The sequence below is a fragment of the Haemaphysalis longicornis genome, unplaced genomic scaffold (genome assembly GCF_048455015.1).
Source record: "Haemaphysalis longicornis isolate Haplotype H1 unplaced genomic scaffold, Haemaphysalis longicornis Haplotype H1 scaffold_12, whole genome shotgun sequence".
Lineage (NCBI taxonomy): Eukaryota > Metazoa > Arthropoda > Arachnida > Ixodida > Ixodidae > Haemaphysalis > Haemaphysalis longicornis.
In genome coordinates, this window is record NW_027526225.1 from 19,902,211 (window position 1) to 19,928,188 (window position 25,978).

The following is a 25,978-nucleotide window of genomic DNA, read 5'->3' on the forward strand; positions in this document are numbered from 1 at the left end:
TCAGCAACCTTGCTAATATAAGGTATATATTGTACAACAAGTTTACACTTTTATTCAGTTTTGGTATTTCAAGCAGCTTAGGTGACTATTTGTTGTATTGCGCTCGTGCAGTAAGCGTCCCCCGAGTTTCCACAATAGCTCACGTCTAGCAATTGCATTTCGTAGACGGAAAAGCGTTCGCAGATGCGTAGTCGTGCTGCTGACCGCTGTGCTTGTTCGCCCAGCGCAAAAAAGTGCTTCCCGCACCCTATTTTTACGCTGTACGGTAAAAATATCAGTTGATTTTATTTCCTTAGTACCTATATTGACTTCGCTGACTCTTCTCCCGCCTTCAAGAGGCCTTATATTTTCCTACTGGCGTACCAGTCAGCGAAGCGTCGCATGTGCGCTTGTGCAGCGCTTGTGTGAAGAGACCTTGACTTGGAGCTAGATACAGTGTACAAACTAACCAAGTGAAGAAAGGCCCATTCTTCCATTCACAAACGTGTCCTGGCTTCGTTTCAACTGAGCGAACGAATTGCGACGACCCGTCGGCGGCCGGCGGACGAAACGCTGGGCCGACTGACTCTGTCTGAAGGCCGGGAAGCCGTGCAGTAGCGCAGCCAATTGCGAGCTCGGCTCCTCGCGACGTCACACGAAAACGCCGCAGAAAATGGGCGAGCGTTAAGAGAGGAGGACAGCATTTTCGAATTAATTTTTCTACTAAATAAAATCGCGTAAACGCGCCCAGAGTGGTCGTAACATTGCCTGGGGACTCCGGACTACAATTTGCGCAAGTAATCCCGCAATGTTTACATATCACTTCAGTGTCCCTTTAATATCCCAAAATCCAAGCACCACAAATATACCACATTTATGGGCAACACGCCTAATTTGAACCAACCAGGAAGTAGTCGCTGTATCGCGAACAACACAAATAAAACCACATAGAATTTCAGCACAGTCACGAATCGATAAAAGTATCAGAATAAAAGTACACGTTTATAACCTTTCAGAAACGAAATGTGTCACAGGCAGGCGAGGACAAGCAGGAGCGCATGCGCGAAATAAAGAGAGTCCGGACATAAAAAAAGTCATGGTTTTGAACTTAAAAAATTTATTTCTTTTGCCCCTGACAGCCAGAGACGGTTTCGAAACGCAAAGACCACCCAAATCAGAAATGGCTTTCGCTTCCAAAATTTTGTGTGTGAGGGGGAAAAACAATGCACTTCTCAAAGAGGGGAGGAGAAGAGCCCCACGCTTTGCAGTGGGAAGCACGAAAGTCCCCGTTCTGATTTTGAACATTTCAGCTGCTCAGGCGTCTGCCTGATTGCCCCACGTAAAAATTGCCGCAACGTTCGCGATATAGTGAATACTTTCTGGTTGGTTGAAATTAGGCGTGTTGCTTGATAAGTGAGGTATATATGCGGCGGTTGAGTTTTGTAATATTAAAGTTGGACGTTAGAACACTGTGTGTCTTCTTTGTGTTATTGTGCTTCGCCTTGTGCTGCGCTTTATTGCTTTTCCACCAGCGCCACTCAAGCGATTCCTCCAGAACTTCGATTGCCCATATGAGGGAAACATTGCCTAAAAAAATCCCTTGCCATCTTGTCTAACGTGAAGTCTGAGGAGGAGCGAATCATGCAGTGTATGAGTGTATTCAAAGATTGTGAGCCTCTCTCTTGCCACACAGCGCGCGCTGATTGGGCGCCGGAGAAGCGCCGGTGGGAGGAGCGATGGCGCGCTTGCTGAGGCGGTGGCGCCCTCTCTTGCATTGAACCGAATTTAAGCAACTAAATGAGAGACATAGTGGCCGTAAGTTGTCTTCGGGGCAGCATGCCAATAACTATGCTAAGAAGTAGCGCGAGGCGTTGGAAGACGAGTGTCCCGGTGTTTTAGTACCGTGACTACATTAGACGACAGGAGACGTCGACAGCCGGAGCCCCTCAGGTGCTTCGCCTCAAAAGGGAGAACGCCGTCGTTCCTCGTGGTAGCGCTTGCATGCGCTCCGCGTTGCGTCTACATCCGCTACCCGGGGCAGTGAACTCAGGAAGGGCCTGAACTTTCGCGCGAATTCATCCTACGCTCTAGCGTAGGGGATTCGACCTCTTGTGCCTCCTGGACTATCATAACCTCTGAACTGACAACAATTCGTTGCTTTCTGATATGACTATATTTTCTTGCTTTCGCAATAATCTGGAACCATTCACTCCAAGTGATAAACGGTTAGCAACTTTTACGCTCGTAATGTGTTAATTTTTGTAACACTTGCACACATCAAAAAGACAAAAGTTAAACCATATATGTGGATAGGAATGTGCCTTGCGGCCAGCTACAGTCACCTGTTGTATCCCGAAGGCAACCCCGGCTCGCCTTAAGATGAATTCTTGTCTTAATGGGCTTTCACTAAAACGTCATGCGCTCTTAATAAACAGCGTTTCAGAGAGAGAGAGAGAGACTTTATTAGAGGAAAGCAGAAAGGTCTGCCAGCTTGTTGTTGCCTACCTGCTATTCTGTGGGGATGGGGAAGAGGGAATAAAGGTACCATAGGAAGTAATACGGAAGAAGAAAGCAAGGAGGAATAAAAGATTTCAACTCTTTGACTCTATTACCGATTTAACTTCTGCTGTCCCCACGATAGCACCACATAACCACTTTCCCCAGAGCAAATCCCCTCGACACGTCGCTGGTGCACTTCCGGTGTCCTTCGACGCCGTTCCCGGGCCGAGTACGTCAGCGTCAGCCCTCGGCCTGCTCCCTGTTGCTGCAGCAGAGGATGGAGGCGTAGGCCCTTCGGTAGTCTTTGCTCATGGCCACGTACACGAGCGGGTTGAGGCAGGGCGCGGCATAGAAGAGGGCGTGCACCGCCAGCGGCGGCGTCTGGTTCACGCCCACGCTGACCAGCAGCGGCAGGTAGCAGACGCAAAAGGCGCACAAGATGGCGCCCAGCACCCCCAGCAGCTGGCGCTCGCGGCCGCGCCCCGCGCACAGCGAGTTGGCGCGCACAGGCTGCATCGGTTCTCGGCTCAGGTCCGGGGCGCTGGTCGAGGACTGAAGCGCCGACATGGACCTGCGAGCATGCGCATGCGCGGAAGAACACGAGAACGCTTGGGTTTGTTTGGCTTCGCTAGGACAAAAGCAGTGCTGTGATGACGACGTCGACGTTCTCATCGCCTGCCTCTGACACCATAACCCCTTCTCACCATTGAGCTGTAATAGAAGCTGGTGACCAGCAGCCATCTGGACGTCCAGATACCCCTGGCCTCTAGATCGAAGGCTGCCCTGCCCACTAATCACATGGATTTCTGGATTAGGGAATGACTCTCACTTCACCACACCAATAAAACGTTTTTACTGCTACTATCTATACCACGACGTCGAATTTCTTGTAGCCTGGCTCTGACACCACCACTCCCGTTGACCTTAGCAGGCTGGAAGAACACACTATCATTTAAATTGCCCAATTGGGTTTTGAGGGAGGCTTAAGTAACACAAGTGGTATAATAATGCTGGTCTACTACGAAGTGGATACCTTCTTTAAAAGAAGTTAAGACTCACTTCACGGTGCAATGTACATTTCCTCCCCTACCTACCCACTACCCTTCACAGGGCTATGGCCTTCCTTTCGTCACTAAACGGTTTCCGACAACAACATGGGAATGATGATAACGACGATGACGATTGCGAGGGTTATGGCGATGGCAAAAAGGACGATAATGCTGGTGGGGGTTGGTGCCCTTTTCAAGTTAATCGCCCAGGGAGAAGCCAATTCATTAGAGGGTTTTAGCATTCCGTGTGTTCCGCCCGTTCCGAGCGTATCGTCAGTAGCGCGATCCGACTGTTACGAATGCGCGGGCATGCCGAGGGCGGAACTAATCCGCCTTACGGGGACGACTGCGCAAGTACCCAGTCGGTCCCGGTCAACAGGGTACGAACGGAACAGACGGGGCATAAGGAGCGCCAAAACTCTCTATCGTCTGGTTGTGCTAGCGGCAATGTAATTGGCGCATTCGACAGGATGATCCACCTGCGCAAGCGCAGGGTAGTCCAGAACATGCCGAAGTGCTGTCTACGTTTAAAAAATAAACACGTATGGGGGATGATGTTGGTCAGTAACGGTCGGTTCAGCAGCTGCTGACGACGAAAACTATGATGGTGGTGAGGATGGTGGTACATCATCCGCCTACAGTTCTTGCTATTAACCTGTCCTTCGGCATACGCTGCGTTCGTGCCTACGAGCACTCCCTCAACTTGAACTGGAACGTCCTCGACCATGTACAGCTTCTTTCCTAATTTATGCGGCGCTCACTACTTTTACCTAAGTGCTAACGTTCGTTTTGACCAAGTGCGCTGTATGTTTAACACCAAGGTAAGCGAACGAGAATTTAAAGGGGTTGAAATGGCCATGCCGCTAATCCATTACAAATAGGGTTTCTCGTTCTCGGGTTTGGATTTTTTTGAAGACTGATAATCGGGGAGAATTTTTTTTTTTTGTAAAACCATTCCTAAATCAAGTTTTTTCAGGTCAAATTTCGAGCCCCCCTTTCTTGCTGTACTTTTTGAAGCGAAAATAAAACTGATTGATTGATTGATTGATTGATTGATTGATTGATTGATTGATTGATTGATTGATTGATTGATTGATTGATTGATTGATTGATTGATTGATTGATTGATTGATTGATTGATTGATTGATTGATTGATATACTAACTAATAGCAGAGTCATTCAATGCTTTTGAAGTACTCTGAAGGACTCTGGCAATGCACTCACTTTATTTTATCAGTAGGTATCACGAGCTTCATAAATCTAACGCGTTAAAATTGGTGTTTCAAGCTGGTAATCGGAGAAGACCAGTTGGTAATACTCTCCGAAATCTGGCGTTTGTTTGGAAATGAATTACTAATGATGGCAGTAAGGAGCATTGATAACTTCTAAGAAATGAAACACTTTATTCACAAGAAGCTTGTCATCCTTTTTTTACACATCCTTGTTTACGTACATTATCATCTGCATGCGCAAGATGTCGGTCTCCATTCAAGGCCTGTCCGATCGTTGAACGTATGTCATCCAGGAGAAAGTTCTCTCCACTTCACAGCTACCGTTAGCTAGGCACAACAATGTTAGTGCAGCATTTGCCATTGCACGGGGTAGCAAGAAGTAGTCTCATGTCAATAGTCAATGAGTTCGACAGCTGTGTTTGTCGGCCTTGCTTGCAGCCAGCAAGTACTGGTGAGAGCGACGGACCCTCAGAGCATGATTGTGCAGATCGCTAGTTTGACAAGGTCCACTCGGAGAGAAATCGGGTCTAATCCGATTTTCTGATACATGTTCGTGGTGTAAAAATCTGGTAAGAAAGGTTTTAAGCGAAAGCTAACAATCCGAATTATAAATTAGGCGAAATGGAGGAGAACCGCTTAGAGGCGCCTCGATCGCCCACCTCCATTAGTGGTGTGGAAGTAAGCAGGTAATCTCAGCCCATAGTACCTATGTTCGACTCTCGCTATGTAAAATTCTGCATTTTTTTCGGCTTTTGGAGCCTGGTTAAAGGAAACATAAGAAATAATTACGATTACTAGCACATAAAGGACACGCACGGAGGTTTTTACTTCTTTCCCTGCGGTGATATCATTCTGTCCGCATTAAAATTGTCGCGGAAACACTGAAAAACACTACCTTTGCCAGTCAGAGCTCGTAATTGTGCGGCCAAAGTTCCGGCATCCTTGTTTAAGAACGATTTCCGGCTACCTGCATTAGTGCGTCCCTGCCTAGCAGAATTTGGAGTTTAGTGCGAAATGCAGATTGTTATTTTGTGCTTTGCTTCCACCCACCTTCCACCGTCCAAAGCGTCACGTTGGCAAAAGTGCATTCCCAGCTGGCGTCCACAAAAGCGCATCCACTACAGTCGTGTCTAGACGTCACGTGACCCTTCTCACCACACTGGTCATGGCGCCAACACCTGCCGCTTGCAAATTACGTCATCTAACCTAAAATAACCGTACCGTATGTGCAGTAGCAGCTCCCTAGATAACCAGAAAGCTCAAGACGTCGCTTATGTTCCCGACAGCGGAAGCGCGCGGCGCAACACTCACTGCAGCGTGCCCATGTGCGAGGTGAGCCGCCTGCGGGAGTGCCGCAGCGCCATGAAGAGCTTGGGGTAGCAGGCGGCGAACAGCAGCAGCGGCAGCAGCGCCGAGCCCAGGTACAGCACGGGCCGGTACACGGGCCCGCACACGGTGCAGCTGTCCAGGGCCTCGTCCCAGGCCAGCCGGGCGCCCATGACGCCCAGGGCGGCCGGAACCATCAGGCCGGCCGGCAGCAACCAGCACAGCGCGGCCAGCACCAGGCAGCTGCCCGGGCTGAAGAAGTGCGCGTACACGCGAGGCTTCACCACGCTCGTGTACCGGTTCAGCGTGATCAGCTGGATGCTGGCCAGCGAGCTGCCCACAGCCACGTGGCGGACCAGGGCGGCAGCGATGCACATCGCCCGGCTGTGCGTCCAGCCGCCTGCGAGGGAGTGTCCGTATGAACCGGTGGTCGGTGCGCGGTTAGGAGAACATATCGAAACTTTTCGAACTTTCGAACGCCGAGATGGGTGAAGGTATTTCCATCTGAGCATTCAGGAAAATGGTTCGACGGGTTTAGTTATTCCCTTGGTATGTTTGAATGCTTAGAAATTGTGGAAAAACATACAATCTATGTACAGCCACGATCAAAACTTTACGGACCGGGAAAACGGCAATTTTGATTATTTCTCTTCCGGTAGCAGCCCGACAAACTGCCGTGTGCATGTGAGATGTCGTACCGTTACTGAAGTAATGAAGAATGCGGCATATAACATCCCGGGTTGCCGCGCAGCATAGAAATAGCCCAATTGCTGCTTTAGTGGTCCGTAAACTTTTGAGCGCGGGTGTCCGTATCGGCCTGCCTGCCTACAGTGCCTGCCCGGGAGACTTGACCAAGGGGGCGGGCAGTTAAAGGGACTCTGCAACACTTCCGATAAACGCTTTCACTCTTTCCTTCGCGTCTGGTAGCAGTGCGAACGCTATTGGCCGCGAGGCCCACCACTGGAGAGGCCGGCGCTGCGATCGTTTTGACGTCACTTGTAGGTCCCCGTTCCTATCTTGCTGCGTACTTCAGCACGTACTTCGTTTAGGATGCGCGTTCCAAAAATATTTTCATGTTAATTTCCGTCGTTTGAAGTTAATTCTCAGTGCGTCAAGCGCAGTTTGACCTCATCGGGACTTTATAACCGTATCAACTGTGGTACATTATCCGCAAACAACGTGGGCGGTGTGGTGTATGCGAATGTATGCACCGAACCCGGTGTAAGCGTAAGCTGCGGCTCGTTTTCCCGATCAACAATGTATACTACGACGATCGCCGAGTGAAGTTTCTAGATTTTCTTTGTTTGTGAGAAATGCATAAAGCAGGGAATCATGAAGCGTGTATTGCTCGCAGAAACGCTCTGCACACGCACGTGCTGTGCCTGCTCGCGCGGCCGACGGAGCGGTTCGAACCGACGCAGGTCGCGACAGCAAAACTTGTCGCCGCTTTTTAAAATCACCAAGTTCGTGAAAAAGTAGTTCCAAATTGGTGAAAGTGGAGGTTAGTGTGGTGAAAAATTGTGCTATGTAGTGTCATCAGCTGTGGTTTTCAAAGCGACGCTGAAATATCTGTCGCGATTTACGCCGACCGACCGCGGAGGTCGGTCCGGCACCGCGTGGCAGGCTGTGGCAGGCATCTTGATCATCGATCTCTTAACATGGAATTACCGCGGATACAGAGTTCCACGTACGAGAAGGGGGGTAACAGTGCGGTGATAAGTTGTGTTAGGGACTGTCATTCGAAACTGCAACGATAGCGGCGATGAAAGATCTCCCGCGACGCTACGCGTTCCCAACATTCGATTGTGCACCCGAAGCCGGCGGGGAGCTTGTTGAAGACCCTGTCGTCGTCGCGCGCGCGTGTTGCGTTTGGGTTCGCTTAACTTCTAGGGGGCCCTCAACGCTCGGTTCTTCTATTCGAAAATTCCACATTACCGCAAATCATTAACGACGTGTTTTGCCTTGAACACAGCCTCGCCTTCTGTAAGCAGTCGTGGGTTTCGAAATTGATGCTAGAGAAAGGCAGGTTCAATTCCCATGCCCAGATCATAATGAAAAGTAAATATAGCCATGCCCAAACCCGCTCGAACGCGCTGAAAACTGGCGTTCATACCATTCATACATTGGAGATAAGTTGTCGCGAAAAGTAAACATAGCCGTGCAGAGTACATGCTACGGCAGTGATCGTTAATCAAATCCGGGCATAACTATAAAAACATTGTAGGCGAAATAGGCACTGCTTAAGATAAACTAGATCACAGCAGCACGTTTAAGCGTGTGCGGCGAAGCAATCCGATCACCGTTCTCGCGTAGTCATTCATTTACCAGGCAATGCGAGCAGAACGCGCGGTGAGATCACAAGTGAGCGACGCGTTTTCGTCGCTGTTACAAGGTGTTTCCATACACACACAGTCTTGTACATGTCTCGTCACAAGTATTTCATAATGAATTTACAGCGTACTTTTCTCGGCTTCAGTTGCATCGTCCTTGGCGTTAGCTGGCTGCGTACGAGCTGTGGGTTGCGATGGTAGCGACTACCTAAACGCGGCGGTGTCGCCGGGAACGATCGAGTCGCTAATTGCTTGCTCGGATTGTTTTGTTCGGTCTGCAGACCACTTTTTTGGGTAATTCGCATCAAATCCACAAGGAGGGGGGAGACGGTGGTCACAACAAAAAAAACACGCGGTCGCATATGCACAGGAACTGTGTTGTAGCAGACGACAACACGACCCGGCGTCCTACAAGTGACGTCACTCATAGGTGGCGCCACGGTATGTCCTCGAGGCCAATAGTTATCGTAAGCACGGAGCGGCGCTGCGTGATTTGCTCATTGCACCAAATACGCCTTCCTTTTCTGCTTCGCTTTGTGGCACTTTTTTTAAAATGCTATCGAATGCGTTTATTGGTGCAACTGAAGGAAAGCCGGCCAATAGCCGCCACGCCGCTCTAATGACGTCATTCGAGCGCTCGAAGAACGCCAAGACCGGGAAAGAGGGAAATGGGCAAGTTTCCCGGTTATCTGGCAGGCATAGAGCTGTAATTTTTTGCTGAGGTACTTTGCGATGCCCTAATCTAAGTACTCTATATGTTGGTTGACTATGTTCTGAAAGCATTTGGGATCTTAAAAAAAATTTGAAAAAAGTGTTTGAGGGCTCCTTTAAGCGGTACATCGTAGGGTGCACCGCTGAGAATCTGTGTATCTGGACGGGCCGCCACTAGAACTTGCACCTGGAATGCCTTAATACTAGAACCTGTCGAGCGAAGGCTGCTTGGCTTTGCTAATAGGAGCCTCAAGGCGTTAAATGGGCTATCCGAGGATTAAGCAAAGTTAGAAGAACAGGTGAAGGCTTTCATATCTTCAATAGCAGGCAGTTCGGCGCTAAAGAAGGCACGGAATAGAAAAGGAGCTCGGGGCATGTTTCTTGATTTAGAAAAAGACGGCAGGAATGGGCAATAATTCTGCGTTGTTAGGGATAAGGGTGCAGTCGTTGTGATCAAGCTACTCTAGAATGCCGTACAGGCACTGAATACCGTGAACTCTGTAAAAATACTGTGGAATCTCGATAAACGGAAATCGGTTAGACGGAACTACCGTTTAAACGGAACAAACGCTCGGCAATTGGTTGGTTTAGTACTAAGGCAATGTAAAAAAAAATTCGTTAAACGGAACTCAAATTTTCCGACCACCGCGTAAACGGAACCGAAAACAGACTCGAAACCTCAACTATTTGGGCAAGCGCAGCGCAATCGCGGTACGCATCACTGCTCGCGTATATTTTCCGGTTTCCGTCTCCGGTGGTTTCTGATTTTCTCCGACTTTGTGCGGTGTCTCTGACTTTGTGCGGCGGTTTGTGACTTTGTGCGGTGTCGTATGCGACATTTCGTCACGAAGCCTGCATTTGATGGCAGCGCAGACACGACCGCACAATGCGCTTGCGTTGTCCAGGAAGATGGAGGTAATCAACGACTTCGAGAGGGGTAGCTTCACAAAAACGGCGCTTGCGACGAAGTACGCCGTCCCCAAGCGCCGCGAAGAGGATTGGACGATGCTGAAACTATTCTCTCTCTAAACGAAACTTCTGATAACCGGAACATATTTTCCCAGTCCCTAGAGGTTCCGTTGAACGAAAGTCCACTGTACTTAGATGGGAGACTAACGCCCACGCAGCGGGAAACTTCGGAGGCGGTCGGAATAAGGGAGGTGATGTATACTCGTAGGATTTGCAGAGATTAAAGACCTTACGAGAATGAACACAACTTTCTGCAAACGAACGAACATAAAATGAACATGGAATAGCCCGAACGGTGAAAATAAAAGGGAAGTCGACATCATCATAAGTGACAACGCAGGTGTCCTGAAGAGTATTCAGCGGCTAGGCAAAGTCGAGTGCAATTACAGACTGGTTAGATGAGGAATGAGGTATATAGGACGAAGAAGATAAAGCATAAAACTGGAGAAAAGAAGGTCATACAGACTTGCAATTAGTAAGGAACAGGGCGCAAAAGTCTCGAATAACGCGTCGGAACAAATGTATTTCTTGAATTTCATAAGATGCATCAGAACAAGTTGTTCGGTACTTTTGACAATTGTTGTTGTCGCCGTCGTCGTCGTTGAAAACAGCGTCCTTCCGTGCCTAGGCGAGTGAGCGACTTATCAAGGGCTATCCTTTTTCCGAGACTTGCATTGTTTTTTTTTTGCTCCCGCAAAAACATCCTACGTTGCAACACACAAGGCCGCAATTCTATGCCGTTAGCACATGCGTTTCCCCCGCAATCCCGAACCACCTTTTATTTATTTATTTATTTATTTATTTATTTATTTATTTATTTATTTATTTATTTATTTATTTATTTATTTATTTATTTATTTATTTATTTATTTATTTATTTATTTATTTATTTATTTATTTATTTATTTATTTATTTATTTATTTATTTATTTATTTATTTATTTATTTATTTATTTATTTATTTATTCATTCATTTATTTAGGTACTCCTAAAGGCCCTCCGCAGGAGGATATTACATAGGGGGAGCATTCGCATACAAACAAATAAAACTTGAATGGGTGCTTACAAAATCACAAATTATAAATATAGAAAAACACAAGCAATAAGAACTTCTCAAATACATAACTACAAAACACATAACTACAAAATCATATTACTACAAAAAATAAAAAGGAAAGCATATGAAAGCAAGCAAAAAAGACAATTAGGTCGCTTCATTCCGTAACAATTCTTGAAATTTAGTTATATATTAGCTTCAGTGGCAATGTGCTGTGGTAGGTTATTCCATTCCACTATTGTGCGTGGAATGAACTACTGTGCGAATGCAAGTGAATGGCAAGTGATACGTTTAACTTTACAAGAATGATCGTGCCGTGGAAACGTAACAGCGGGTGAGTGAAAGAAGTCATCGTGAAGGCGCTCATGGATTCAATTTATGAAAAAAGTGTTAGGCGAGCATGTTGGCGGTGAAGCGATAACGAAACCAACTCGGCCCGATTTTTCAGGGCAGTGGGGCTTGCGTATGGTGAATAATAAAAAAAAAATAAAACGGACAGCACGGTTTTTCATGGATTCAATATCGCGTATTATGTATTCTTGACTTGGATCCCAGATGGCAGATGCATATTCAATTTTAGGGCGCGGCTTGTGCTCCGACGCCTTTGGCTCGTGCTTAGACTCTGCTTTTGTTGTCCTCCTCGATATAGCTAAGCGATGCAGTGTTACTGATTTTTATCGAGAATTCCTGCAGGACGACGGGTTGCCACAAGAAACGGACGAGGGCACCTGATCCATTACTCCTGGAAACAAGGTGCGGCACATCGCGGCACCGGCGTTACACACTTTTTTGTTTGACTACTTTCCGATGTTGCCTGCCGACTCCATTTCAGCAGCTCCCACGGTCAGCGTTTCCGGCGGGCCGGGAGTCGGGGGAAGTTATGGCGACGTCAACCGCATGCAAATGGCGCACAAATCGGGTTCCCCAGCAGCCGGACTCTCGGCGGCTTCGTACAGCGAGTGACGACATCAACCACCGCGGTGCATGTCATCAGCAATCCTTGCGTCCACTGGCAGCAAGCATATGATGCCATCAGTTGCTTACTACAGTGCTTCAAATGCAAATTAACAAATTGGGTTTCATGACTAGCGCCCCTTCCTGTCGAGTTTCTGTCGTCCGTCCTTTGAATAGTGGCGACTGGTTCCGAGTCTCGCCTTGGTGCCTCTATGTCCGTGTTCAAAGCCACGCGAGCAATCAGTCACGTCAGCCTCGTTGTGAACTCCAGTCTGCATAAAATTGGCCGCGTGTCTGCTCCTTTCGTTGCAAATGTCGACAAGTAAATACATCCCTTTTCTTTCCCGCTCACGTCTTACGCTGTTCCGTTGCCGTCTTCTTCCTTCCAAGATAACACATTAGAGGTTTGCTCAAGTCAATATAAATTTACCGCGTTACACTGCACCAAGTCCGGTGCACCGATTCCAGCGCTGCCGTACGGCGGAGACGCGCGTGAATCTAGGCACCGGACTACAACGTTTATAGAACCACGTTGCCGAGCGTTCCAAGTGGAACGCGGAATGTCTTGTGGAACCTTTCGGTGCTGTTGCCGTTTGATTTTTTTTTTTTTTTTTTTTTCAAATTCCGCACGTAGCGCGGGCAACAGCAGGTGACGGTTTTCTGCAGTTGATGTAGTATTTAATTTGCTATCGCAAAAACGAAGCATCTGTTAATTGTTAATAAAGGAACACTGCAAATATCACTTATTTATTGATTTTCTGCCTTATATTTGCGTAATGTGTTGTTCTTGTTCAACAATGTTCACAAGTCTGAACATTAACACCGGACTTAAACGTTTAGATTTTGCTGTGAGTATATAAGACTATTTCGCATGCATCTGTTTCACTTAAGCCGTCTGGCTGAATCGAGTGACAGACGGACAGATAGACATACAGGCGTGATGATGAATGATCGTGAAGTGGAAGAAAAAAAACGCTTCCTGTGGCCGGAATCGAACCTGGGTCTTTCGCGCTATAAAGCCGGCGTCTACCCGATTGCTCCATTTCTTTTTTTTTTCTTTAATGTCGGCCTTCAGCGCAACACAGAAACACAACACAAAGTTATTTACATGAGCAACTCGGGCGACAAGCCATCACCCTATGAAGGCTGATGTCTCTCTAAAATTCCCTAAGCGTAGTCAAGGGTTCTATCCTTGACAGCCACTCTGGAGCGCATGCCTCGCGCTTCTGCACTTCTACGTGCTGTGACATTGAATCAAGGAAACATTTTACGATTTTTTACGATAGTTTTTACGATAGTAAACGCAAAATGTGGCAGTGCAACGCCGGCACTTGCGGGGAGAAAAGCACAAAGAGAACAAAACTTCCGCTGGCGCATCTTCAGGCAGGGGGCGCGCGAGCACTGCGAAGGCGGGAAATTAGAATTGCATTGGTGGTAACAGTGAGCGAAAAACGGCGCTACAGCCCGTTATGGCGAATCACTGCTCTGCACTTCCGACAGCTTTCACATTGAGTGGAATGGCTTTAATTTATACTTGGGTCGAGCGAGCGAGCTAGGACGACAAGGCGAGCGCCTAAAGTGCTCTGCACTTAAAACCTCAAACTGTAGCCGCAGAGGACCGGATAAGGGGCGTTCGAAACGAAAGATGGCAATAAACGAATGAAAAAAGTGGAGGTGAATACAACGCATTCTGACAAACTTCCGACAAAGGAGAAGGATACGCGGACTAGACAGAACGCGCCATCTTTGCGGTTTGGGTGCTAACTCAAGAGTCATCGCGAAATGGGCCAAAAAGCATGACCTCAGAACATTTTGCCAGTCTTTGGACTCTGTTTCAGGGGTCGTTCTCCAAATACAGGCGTCATCCTTGGATTGCAAGCCTTCGCGAATGTTTTAACCACCTCCGAGAGGTTATTGTACGCATCGGAATCGTAGCTGCCAAACTCCCGAGAACTGACAAAACGAACGTTTTTCTCGGGAGCCTTACGTCTAGTCCCTGCACAGCATGCCGCGCCGGCTTTAAAGGCACCGACCTTATTATAGTTCCGTTCCCATGAAGTCATCAGAGAGCGTATGTGCGCCCCGTGAACCCCCGCTTTCCTGCCGGCAGAGGGCGTCGAACTTTGCTGTTGGCAACAAAAGAGTGTTGACCTTCCGGCCTACGCGCCGTCCACCTCGCCTGCACTGACGGAGTTCCGACACATTCCGTCCGTACGCGAACACAAGCCCTAGGAAGCGGAAGAGGGGACGCGGCACCGTTCATTCGCTCATTGATTGTGCCGCCTATAGTAGCGAGAAAGTTTTACACCGCGCAAAGCAACGAAAGGGGATTTCCTGAAGATTCGGACCCCTGACGGGGGCTAAGACGTATAGGTGGGAGGCGCCCCGCCTGCCACTAATCGTTCTCAATGGGGCAGAACTAGCTTGCAGGCCGGTGATACACGGTCGTTTGCCCCTGTGTACGGCGGTCAGTGAACGGGAGTCGCCAATTCTGACTGCTTCGCACGGGAAGTACGCAGCCCAGCAATTACTTTTAGAAAACTATCTTTGGTCTGCTTCGCTGCAAAACCTCTTCAATGACAGAACATTGCCCACATAGGAGAAAGGGAGGCCAATGACCAGAGCCAGCATATGATTCGACAACGGAAATGTGTCCCGCGCTGAGCAATGGTTGTGCAACGTCACAGTGGAGATGATCCTCGGCAGGGTCGAGATGCATGTATATTCGTTGCCATTTTTCGATAGGGTTGGTGTAGCTGCATCAAACACCGCCTGTTAAAAGGGAAAAGTATTGAAGCATAGGCAGCCGCTACGCATAGTCGATGTACTGTGTATTTTAAAAATACCCGTTACTTGAATAAGTGCATTTGACGTTCATAAATTGCGAGCACGTTATTGGCGAGGCTGGTGTCGCTTGCGAGGAAGTAGCACACTAGAGGAGGCACGCTAACATCACCGCGGGTTTATGTCCCTTGTGGTTAAAGACAGCTTCTCGGATCGCCGACAGAAGCTTCTGGCTTTCTCTCTTGTCATAGAATATCACGTGTACCTGGCTGCCCCCCATAAAATAGCAGTGGCTTAGCTCGGCTATGCCAGGATATACGTAGCGTGAGCTAAGTTTAGGGCTTAGCTGGTTATTCTTATGTTCCCTGGTTGTCTAGGATTAGCTGATTGTCATGCTTACTGCTGCTGAAACGATTTTCAATCCAATTCAATTCAATTCAATCCAATCCAATCCAATCCAATCCAGTCGCGGCAGCGGCGGCTTCGGCGCGCCAGCTGTGCGCCGTGAGACGTCACTGCTCCTCGCGCATGCGCAGCATGTCTCTCCCGAAGCCACGCGAAACTGCTCAACCTCGGCCAGTGTAGCTCACGCTGCATTAGAGTATTTGCCGACGCATCATTAATCGACATCATCATGAACCCCGTTCCTTACTTGCCGGCAACGAACTTCTCACTGACTTGGTGGAATCATATAGTGTCCGGATCGCACGCCTTGCCGGACACCGAGGTGGCTCTTCCTGTCCTTGCGTTAGTGAGACGCAGAATGAGGGACATTTGGGTGCGCATCATAGCAGAATCATGGCCACCTCTTGGGGTGTAACACGTACCCTGGTCCCCCTTTAATCTATAAAGGAAACAGCGGTGTGGGACCTAGTGGTGGGAGGAGAGATATGGTCTTTCTCCACAACAGGCACACTGACGTGTCTTCTGCCCACCAACGCGAAAAGCGGATTAAGCAGTAGTATGTGCGTGCGACTTCGTGTGTTTGCATGTGTCCTAATCCACCCATCGCCACAAATACAAATTCTTCCCAAAGTGCTATTGATCATGAATTTCAAAGTCGATAGACTTTCTTGGGCTACATAAACGCAAAAATTTTTTCCGTTTCTTGAGTTCCTGCCGTGTGCCATCTCCTTCTCTTTTTGCCAGCCCTTTTTGATGCCTAAACGTCCACTAATTTTGTCGCCCGTCTTGATAAAAATCAGAAATAAATTCAGGAGGAGTCACGGACGGAATCTTGAGTGTTTTCTTTCACAGGTGCGCAAAACCAACAGCCCATGTTTCAACCCCTATTTGTTTTTCTTATAAGTACGGCCATAGTATCAGAAAAAAAATGTTAGTGCAAAATAATACAGTATACAGGACTGACAAGGACGGTACTCATGGCGCTTTATTCTGCGCAAACAATTTTTTCTGTACTGCCAACTATAGCAACCAAATTTTGTACTAACTAGACCACTAGCAGGTTTTATTAAATACAGCCATACTACTTAGCGATTCCTGTGTAAATCGCGGTGTTCCGGCTCATAAAAAATTTACAGTTCACTAATGGATAGTGAACTACTATTTAACGACTATCTAGCCTCACCGCTATCTACACCGCGTAAAAATCTCCTAGCACATTGTTGCGAATTTTATTACTCATTATCTTGGAAGTTACCACTTGCTATATGAGCCACAGCATTCTTTTCCTCCAGGGTCACTGCTCGTTACGACAGTCCACAACAGTCCACGGCTCGTTACAGCAGTCTGCACGGCTCGAACAGCAGTTCACACAAAGGCTTTAGCCCTCATATTAGGTCCACCTCATTTTGCTTTGCCTCAGCAAAACTTTCAACCGCATCTCATAAGGCGAATCTCTAAAAAAACTTGGAACCTTAGGCATTCTGCCGTTCATTTTAAATTCGATTCAGTCATACGTGCTAAATGGCGCCCGTTTTGTGAGTGACGTGACAAAAACAGGTAATTTTGGGCGTTCCTCAAGGAAGAGTTCTACGGCCAATTTTATTTATCCTTTACGCAAATGGCATAACAAAATTATAAAACTTCTCGCAGTTGACTGTGTACTTTTAAACAACTGAAAAGCAAAACGGCAGATGGCGTTAAACTACAGTCTATGGAATCTACGGCATGGTGCAAGAAAAGATTAATAGCCCTTGATCTAAAAAAATGGACTCTTCTTCGCGTTTCAGGCGCTCCCTCTTCTTCTGAACTGCCCATTACAGTGACCGTACACATAAAAACTGAGATGCAGAATACAAATAGCCATAACCAACTTATACAGACACACTGGTACAAGCACATAAGTAATGTCGGCAGCAGGTACATGTTGGTCTATTTTTGTTTTGTTTCTTGAACCCAAACCTGAACACAGCACCCCGAAGTGAAGATCCTGGCATGTAAAGTGTTTGCTTTGTACTTTATACAAGCACGGATATTCCTGCTCGACATGGAAAACTAATTGTCCAGGGGTGTGACGTCTGCTTTATTTTAAGGGTATGTTACTGTGCTGATTCTCGTTCCCACCTGATGCGCGGAAACAACATACTTGTGCTATAGAATTACGCACCGGGTAATAACAAGGATAGTTTCCGCTTCACACTAACTAATTAGAATATAACAGAAGCACATATATTATCTGAAGCTTCCGATCCCCACGGGTCCAGGTAAGCCACTGTTACGAATCGGCCAGCGCCGCCGTACTGTCCCGCATCACTCCTCGGCTGTGCGGCGAAGCCCCTGCGTGCGCCTTCGAAAACAGGCGCAACCATGTCGGTGGCAAGTTGCGACAAGCCGCGTCAGACGCTTTGCTCTCGGCGCATTTCAAAACTTCGGCGGCTGGCGGCGAGGCTCGTCTCCACGCTCTTCAAGGACACAGAGGCACCGTCGATCGCAACGGAGTCCTCCTCTCTCCCCTCTCTCGGACTCAACGTGCGCGGAGGCTAACGACGACTAACGAACACTGGAAAGAGTGTTGCGTGTGTCTGTGACGTTCGTGGCGTGTTCCCGCTTGTTGCGTTTGACCGTTATCGATTTTGGGTATAAATAGAGCTGCCCAAGCGTTGTAACTCATTCCTGTTTGAGCAGCGAATCGATGTTGTCGCTCTGCTCGAGTCCTGTATTGTAACCTCGCCCGTCGGGGCATTGTTCTTTGGCTTCGGCTCACCTCTCGCTATGAAGTAAAAAATTACGTTAGCCTACGGCTTCTGGACTTCTTCACGGCTGCAACAGCGGCTGGCCGCTCGCATCATACACGCTACCACTCGTATGTCGGAGGCCACGGGGCTCGGATCAGGTGCCCCCACTCGGTCGCAACACCACCAAAATAATTTACTGCTTTAAAAATCTCGCACCAATATTTTAAAATGTTATTTTTAAAACGTATTTGAAACGTACTGCCCTCTTGTGCTCTTCATGCTACCTTTTTATCTTCTTCAGTGGGCTGTGCTGGCGGTACTATAAATGGCGCAGTCAGTAATATGTAACTGCGCATGCGCAACACAGCCCAGAACACATTGTCATCTTAAGATAGATTAACGGATGAAAAGGTTTATAGTTTGAACAAATTCTGGTGTGTCAAACAGGATTCTTCAGTACTGGTTACGCTATTTGTTTCAGTTCCTCGATTAGCTTTTTTTGTGTATTTCTGGATGACATGTACAATGTGTTCAATTGAGTGCTTCATTTTTTTGTTACTGCTGCAACCCAGCTGCCTGATTCATTAGGACGGCAACACGATTGTAGATAGATAAAACAGTATTGTTACATACCAGAATGTACAAAACAGTGCACCAGTAGATCAATCAGCACACTGCATACAAATCACCTACGCAATAAACACAGCAAAGCAGATAACCGACGCTCGATACCATAATGCTAGTAATAAAAAATTGGGCAAGATAAAAATGAAATCAAATAAAAGATGTGAATTGATAATGGAAAGCGGAAAACTAAAGTTTTGTATCGGTTCAACAAGCTAAAATACTATTCTGATTCGGGCTCGCTTAGATATGGCGATAGCGCAACTTTCAAATAAATGGGGAGAAAAATTTAGCCTTTACGGAACCGAATGATAAAGTTTGTGTTCAGTTTTTTTTTTTTAATGATGTCCAGTTAGCTATGAGCACTGCGTTACTTTTATGACTTGTTTCTCGAAAGAACTTGAGTGCTTTGCAAAGCTGCCCTGTTCGGTAAAAATACCACACTTCATAGATAATCGTTGCAGGAGGCTTTAGCAAAATTTGGCACGCAAAACTTGTTACAATTTAAATTTTTGCGACCGCGGAAAAATCGGTTGTTTAAGGGTGTTTTAGGAAATATTTTTTCTTCCCACAGATAATGACTGATGCTGAAGTGTGAAATTCGAATTGATGAATAAAGAATAGGTCTTTTTAAGAGTAATAACTTCAAACAATATACTTATTATACATTTTATAAAAAATTATCAAAACAAAAAAGTAACAAAAAGAAGAAAAAATTACGAAAACATCAATGCCACTTGCACAGGGTACATATAAAAAAATTGAAAAACACAGTTTGAACATAAGGCCCTTATAAACTAATACTGCAAAAATGAGCTCTGTAAGTACAAAAGTTATTTACATGCATACAATTATATATACACTAGTGCCTACCGGTTGTTTTTCGGTAGTCCAGGAAATATTTTATTCTTGCCACAGAAAATGATGAAGGCTATAGTGTAAGCTATGAAATGATAGAGCAAGAATGAGGCTTTCCAACAGCAATAATTTCAAACAACAGATGCATTCGTAATTTTATAAAAAAAATGTAAAACAAAAAGCAAAAAGAAAAAAAAAATGATGACAACCTCAATGCTACTGTGCACACGACAGACATAAAAACAATTTGAAACATACACATTGAACATAAAATGCGTATAGAACAATACTGCAAATATTGCCAGTGTAAGTACAAAAGTTATTTACATACAAAAATATAAATATAAACACGAACAGCGACGCGCTGCTCCGGAGATCTACGCTGAGATCAACTCCGAGCCCTCTTTGTGGAGAAAACTCGACTCTCTCTGCAGCCGGCGCCAAACGGTCTCGCCTGAACGTAGTCGACACCCTGCATATAAAAGCTGTGGCCTTAAGGACAGGGCCGGATATGTTTACAACGCGCGCCCGCGATAAAGCGACCGGAGAAGAAAGCGAAAGTCACCGGCGCACACCTGTTGATGGTCCGGGGCGACTTGACGCCCTTACGCTGTCCGTACTAAAGTCTGACGAATCGAAGTCGTCTTCAGTGTATGTGCTGCTACCATCATGCACAGATTCAAGTTCAGATACATCGGAATTCATCTAAATTCGCCGTTCGCACGAAGCATAGGCGAGCGGCGGCGACGCCCTAACTGAAACCATGTAATCTCGTATCCCCGCCGCCGAAGGACATTTAAAAATCCCCCACGCAGTAGAAAAACAAAACTCGAAAGCGAAACTGATAAAATACTTCCTCTTTTGTCATTTGGTTGGCGATAGCGGTCCAAAAGCACTCGGAGAGAGCCAAAATGTGAATATGTATTCATCGATAGCATACTATCGATTAGAATCGGCGTGGTCACGAAAGTGTTCACGAACTTACACCGTAAGTTAGTGTGCAAATAAAAGCATGTTGTATGCTAAGTATCGAGGAAATTAAACATTTTCACGTGGCTCTTTAGAGGAGAACCAAATGTGCGAAAATCGCTGAGTGTTGTATCCAGTTCGCGTTTTATTGTTGCACTTGAATACGCACATGCTGAGGTAAAGCCAATCATGTGGTGCAACTTCAGCATAATGCGCTTGATTTACCAATTGACTCCAATAACAATGCAAATTTGGTGAATGGTGATGTCGACCATACGATCTGACTCAAAAATTATATCCGCGCTGTAGCAAAGCGCATTGCAAGCAGGATATTCTGCATTGCTTACTGCCACAGCATAGATATCAATTTTGGCACGAATAGGACTGAATAATATGTAGTACGCTCCTCTCATCCGCCGAACTTGCTTTGTTAGTGGCCTGGATTTGTCACTCGAGCGAAATGTGACGATGCTGAACCACGGGATTACCTTAAAGTGATCATTTATAGATAGTCTTTCTTTGGTGCTTTTATTATCTTTATATTTATGTTCACTCACGTTTTATGGAACATAAAATCTACACAAATGCCGTTAATTATCAAGCAATTAATTGTCGAGACATTTTTGTTGAAAACTTCTTTTTTGCTCGAATCTTCTGTTTGCTGCACTTTATTGAATCACATACAGTCTAGTCCACTTATAACAATATCCACGTGCCAAGGAAATTCAATCGTTATAACCGATAATTGTTATAAGCGGGTTGCGAAATAAAAAGACGGAACAGAGCTCAAAACATTTTATTCGCATGCCAGCAAGGTCGTACTACTACTAATTTGCGGAAAAGAAGCCAGAGTCGGTCACCTTAATTTTTGTTTCCCGCATGTTAGGCTAGCGCAAATCTTTTACAAGTGCATCTATAGGTGCTTCATCTAGCTGAGGTAAATGTCCTTGGCGGGAAAAAAGTCCCCGAGAGACTGTGTCACGCATTGGACCTCCTACGAAGACACTACCTGAATAGGCTGCGCAACCGCGTCATTAGGGTCATCACTGTTGCACTTTTGGTGCACAATATAAACGGATTCAATCGTTATACCCGATATCGTGGCACAGGAGCATTGTAATAAGCGGTTTATTTTACCATAGAAAGATTACAAAAGTTTACGGTGTCATAGCTGTTCATCGTTATATCCGATATATTGTTATAAACGGTATCGTTCTAAGTGGACTCGACTGTATATCTACTTTTATATGCCCACAAAAATATTTTGCATTCATATCGCCTAAAAAACGCGTAGCATAAGTGGAATAAGGGTGTTTGGAAGTCCTTACGCCCTTTTGCTCAGGTTCCAACATCTTAATTTGAAGCTTTACACCATTTTTGTGTCCCAAAAATGGTGTTGAGCGACTGCAACACCCTCGGTTTGGTGTAGGGCGTTGAAAGAGTGTGAAATAGTGTTCAGTGGCAAAAACAAACAGCGGAGCAGGGGTCCACGTAACGTCTTCCGGTTGTGCTAAGTTTTGCTTGGTTTTGCTAGGCTTTGCTAAGTTTTGTTTGGTTTTTCGGCATTCCTGCTAGTCTAAACTAAGCGCTTGAGGGGAGAGGCCAGGTTTAGCCGGATTTTACAATGCTGTTCCAGTGCGTGTGTTCCCGCCCCCCTAGCACCGAATCCACGGGGGAAACAAACTAGGTCGACCCCAGCTTCGCTGTTTCTTCAGCTTTGCACCACTAGTGCGAGCTGCGCCATTTTTGGGGGTTTTAGTAGCCCAAAAATACTATCACCTTTAAAGGAGCACTGACACCAATTTTCGGCGTTAATATTATTGCACAGTTCGCTTCCTTCACTCAACAGAATACCCTGGCTGAAATATGAGTGGCCTGCGACGCGAAGAACATAGTTCAATTGGATCTCATTTATCGCGCCGACGGAGCAGCGCGCGGAGCGGCTCTCAGCAAATGGACATCAGCGTGACATCACCCAGGGAGAGCCAAAAGAAGTGACGCGGCAGCGCTCGTCCAAAACTCGTGACCTCACTTCACGCGCGCGGCCCCACGAGCGGCGAGCGGGCTCAACACCCTCTCAAGCGGGCGCCGGTGACGTCCGCACAAAGCGGCGAGGTCAGGCAGGGAGTCTGTCATATGCGCCGTTCGGGATGAAAGCGCGGGAATTTGAAACAAACGATTTTCAAGCCGTTCCATGTAATTAACTATTGCGCGCTGAAGTACTTGAAGTGCTGCTTCAGGTTCGCCAGGCCATTAAGCATCGATAAAAGCAATAAAAGTGTAACATAAGATTTTCGTGTCAGTGCTCCTTTAAAATGGTATAGTAAGAGGTGAGCATACGCGTTGTCCTTGTGCTCACACTCGAGCAGACGCGAAAACCGGCTTCACTGTTACCCGACCTACGCTGTTGCACCCTTTACAGGCGGCGCGGTCCTTTTTTTGTTTCTTTTTTTGCTAACGTCACCGAACCAAGCTCAAGCCTAAATAGCTCCGCTGGTAATAAATTATGCTGTATTTATGAATTATGCTGCACGGTGTTTAAACAAATTATATTGTTTAAACACCGTGAGGTAAAAAAATACTCCTCATCGTAGAAAGTGTTCAAGTCCACCCCTGTAAACGCGCAGAAAATACATCCAAAGTTGGAGGTCTTTTACACCCCTTTTCTTAGTCGGAGGTCTTTTACGCCCTTTTTTTATAGTTGGAGATCTTTTACGCTCTCTTTCTTACGTATTTCACACCATTTCTCTTAGTTTCCAGCACCCTTATAGTAGCTTTACACCCATGTGACAAAAAGGGTGTTGAAATAATGAACACCTTTCTTGGTGGGTGTTGTAAGGGTGTGGAATAGGTGTTTGGGATTTAATAAAATTTTATGAGTTATTGAGCATAATAACAACATCACGATGAAAAAGTTTATTCAAATCCGCATGCTGACTTGTATATTGTCACATCAAAATGCATATTTCAAAAATTAGCGCTAAAATATCTGATATTTGCGACAAGCCCACCAATTTTATCAGACGACGTTTCCCTGCTGGCTATAAAACCAACCACAGCGGATGTATTTCTAAGGTAAGTATGTACTCACTCTCCTCATGGATCCCGCTGGTTTTCATGCTCAGTTCATTTCTATATGCGTGTTGAATGTATCTGTATGTCAGGCTGCACCTCAGCCAATCCACATTGTTACGCGTAGGTGCGCTGCGGACACCCTCATTTTAGGCTGTTCACAAGACCGTTATTTTATCCTTACGCCCTTTTTTTTAGCCAAAACACCTTTTAAAGGCATTTGCCATGGAACAAAATTTTTACACCCTTTTGGGCCAAAAAGGATGTACAACAGTTTAGTGTGTGTGGTCCCGTTGCAGTCTGTGACTCATGAGGTATCCGTCTGTATATCATGTACTGAACCTTCTGTTTACAATAAAAGCTCTGACTTGACTTGACTTGATTTGACTTGACTTACCGTGGTAGAAGACTGCTGCGTCCAGCGGTCCGTTGAAGAGGCTGAAGGCCAGGTCGGCTATCGACAGGTTGACCAGGAAGACGCTGGTAGCCCGCCCGCGGAGCCTGGCATCTCTTAGCAACGCCAACACCGTCGCAAGGTTCACTGCGCTTCCCAGCACGGACAGGACGGCCAGCAACGAGAATTGCACGAGATTCGATGGCTTTGTCATTTCCAATTCAGTGTCACACGCTTTGCACTCGTAACTTTCCTCACAAATGGGGCGGCGCCATTTTCACATGAAACTACGAGCAAATCCGTAAACGTTGTCAGGTGTAGCTGCAATACAATGCAGGCGTGCTTGATTTTCGTCTGGCCGCTGTCTGCTACTTTTCTCGTCTGCTTGAATCAACTCCACTCGCCTTAGTGCTTCCTACTCCTTTCCAATGACATTCTGCGAGACATTTACCGGGAACAAGTTGATGGGGCCACGCTTATGCAAATGTGGCAGCGGTCTTGACTACGAAACGATAAAATGTTGATGAGAATTGGAGCGGTTCCGGGAGTCAACGTCGGTGCTCACAACCGGTAGACGTGTTCGACCCCAAGAGACAGATTCCTCACTGTACGCTTCCTCTCACGTCCTGTCGATGTCCACCGTCCACAAGTATTTCCTGCAGTCATACCGGTGTGAACGCTCGCCGGTATGTCGATAGTTTCGATTCTCCTAAAGCCGACGACAAATTCGGTCAAAGCATTTTCTGTATCCACAATGTGTGCAGGCTTCTACCGTGCCAAGGGCTCTGGTAAAGGATGAACCAGAAGTCAACGCCTTCGGTCTTATCTTATTTCAATTCTACTGCGTGCCGGGTCAAAGGAATTGGCGAAGGATGAGCCACAAGTCAACGGGTCTTCAGTCTCAGCTTGTTCCGATTCTGCAGTGTGCTCTGACTTTTACAGTGTCAAAGGTACCTGGCGGAGGATGAACCAGAAGCCTACGTCATCGGTCACAGCTTATTCCAATTCGACTGCACGTTGAGACTTTCGCCAACTAAGAGGTCGATGGATGAAGCAGAAGCCAACGTCTTCGGTCATTGCTTACCCCACGCAACGGGCGTTCGGAGGTTCGTGGTGTCGATTTGTTTCCGAAGGATCAAGCACAAACAGGACGACACCACCTACGTCTTGACATGCTGCACTGGGGATAACGGCGTTCGTCGACCGGGGAGAAAGTCGTCCTGCTGCAGACGCGTGTGTGTCACACTGGTGGCCGGATGCTCTTTGTGCGGTTGCATTTCTCGAAGGCCTGACGTCTCGCGACACAGTGATACCGCCGCTGCTCACGTCCGCTTCCCGTGCGAGACAGTAGCGCACGGAAAAAAGGCTGAGATCTGCCACCGCACAGCGGGCGGTTTGCGTCACCGCCTAGCAGTTTACGTATAGCGACGAAACGGAGGCACAGCTTGCATTCAAGGTTGACCAGACTAACAGGAAAGCCATGTTCTCTCCCAACTTTGAAACCCGCTGTTTAGAATGAAACGCTGGGTGGGTCAGAGATTTCCCGGGAGGTCTTCGGAGTTTTTGTGAACTAACTGTGCAGAGCTTAGTATTTTTTACACGCACCGAAATGTCCTGAAAAGAAGCAGCTAAGGGCCATTTACGGCAGCTGTCGTTATACAGGTGATGAACCCGCTCAAAAAATAACAGAAGTTGGCTAAAATTGAGCAGGCCGTATTATATGCTGGCACCAGACTTACGGCACCGGCTGAAGTTTCGAGGTTAGACCCAGTTATTTTCTACGTCATTCCTTATTAAATTTAACGATCTAGGTATGTGTTTAGTGGTTTTCTCCTAGGTTCCGGCGTGAAACCTTCCCTTTCTACTTTGTATTCAACAGAAAAAGAATGGGTGCCACGTCACCTCCGTATGGAGCAGCTCCGAAACTGGATTCAGGGCTTCACCGTCCGCTTTTTAACTATAGAATGCCTCAAATCGGTAAATACGCCTTCAAGTTCAAATATTGGCTCGCGTACTGGAATATAGTTCCGAAA

At 46.7% G+C, this 25,978-nt stretch overlaps 1 protein-coding gene across 1 annotated transcript; it reads right to left on the minus strand.

Annotated features, from left to right (window-relative positions):
- LOC144162449 (G-protein coupled receptor moody-like) lies at positions 1–25,218 on the minus strand. The gene is made up of 3 exons (XM_077692976.1): positions 23,949–25,218; positions 6,072–6,486; positions 1–3,049 (listed from the first exon to the last, which is right to left on the minus strand). Exons 1-3 carry the CDS (start codon positions 24,157–24,159, stop codon positions 2,719–2,721), a joined length of 957 nt encoding a protein of 318 aa, XP_077549102.1. The 5' UTR covers positions 24,160–25,218; the 3' UTR covers positions 1–2,718.
- Between the last annotated feature and the right edge of the window lie 760 nt (positions 25,219–25,978).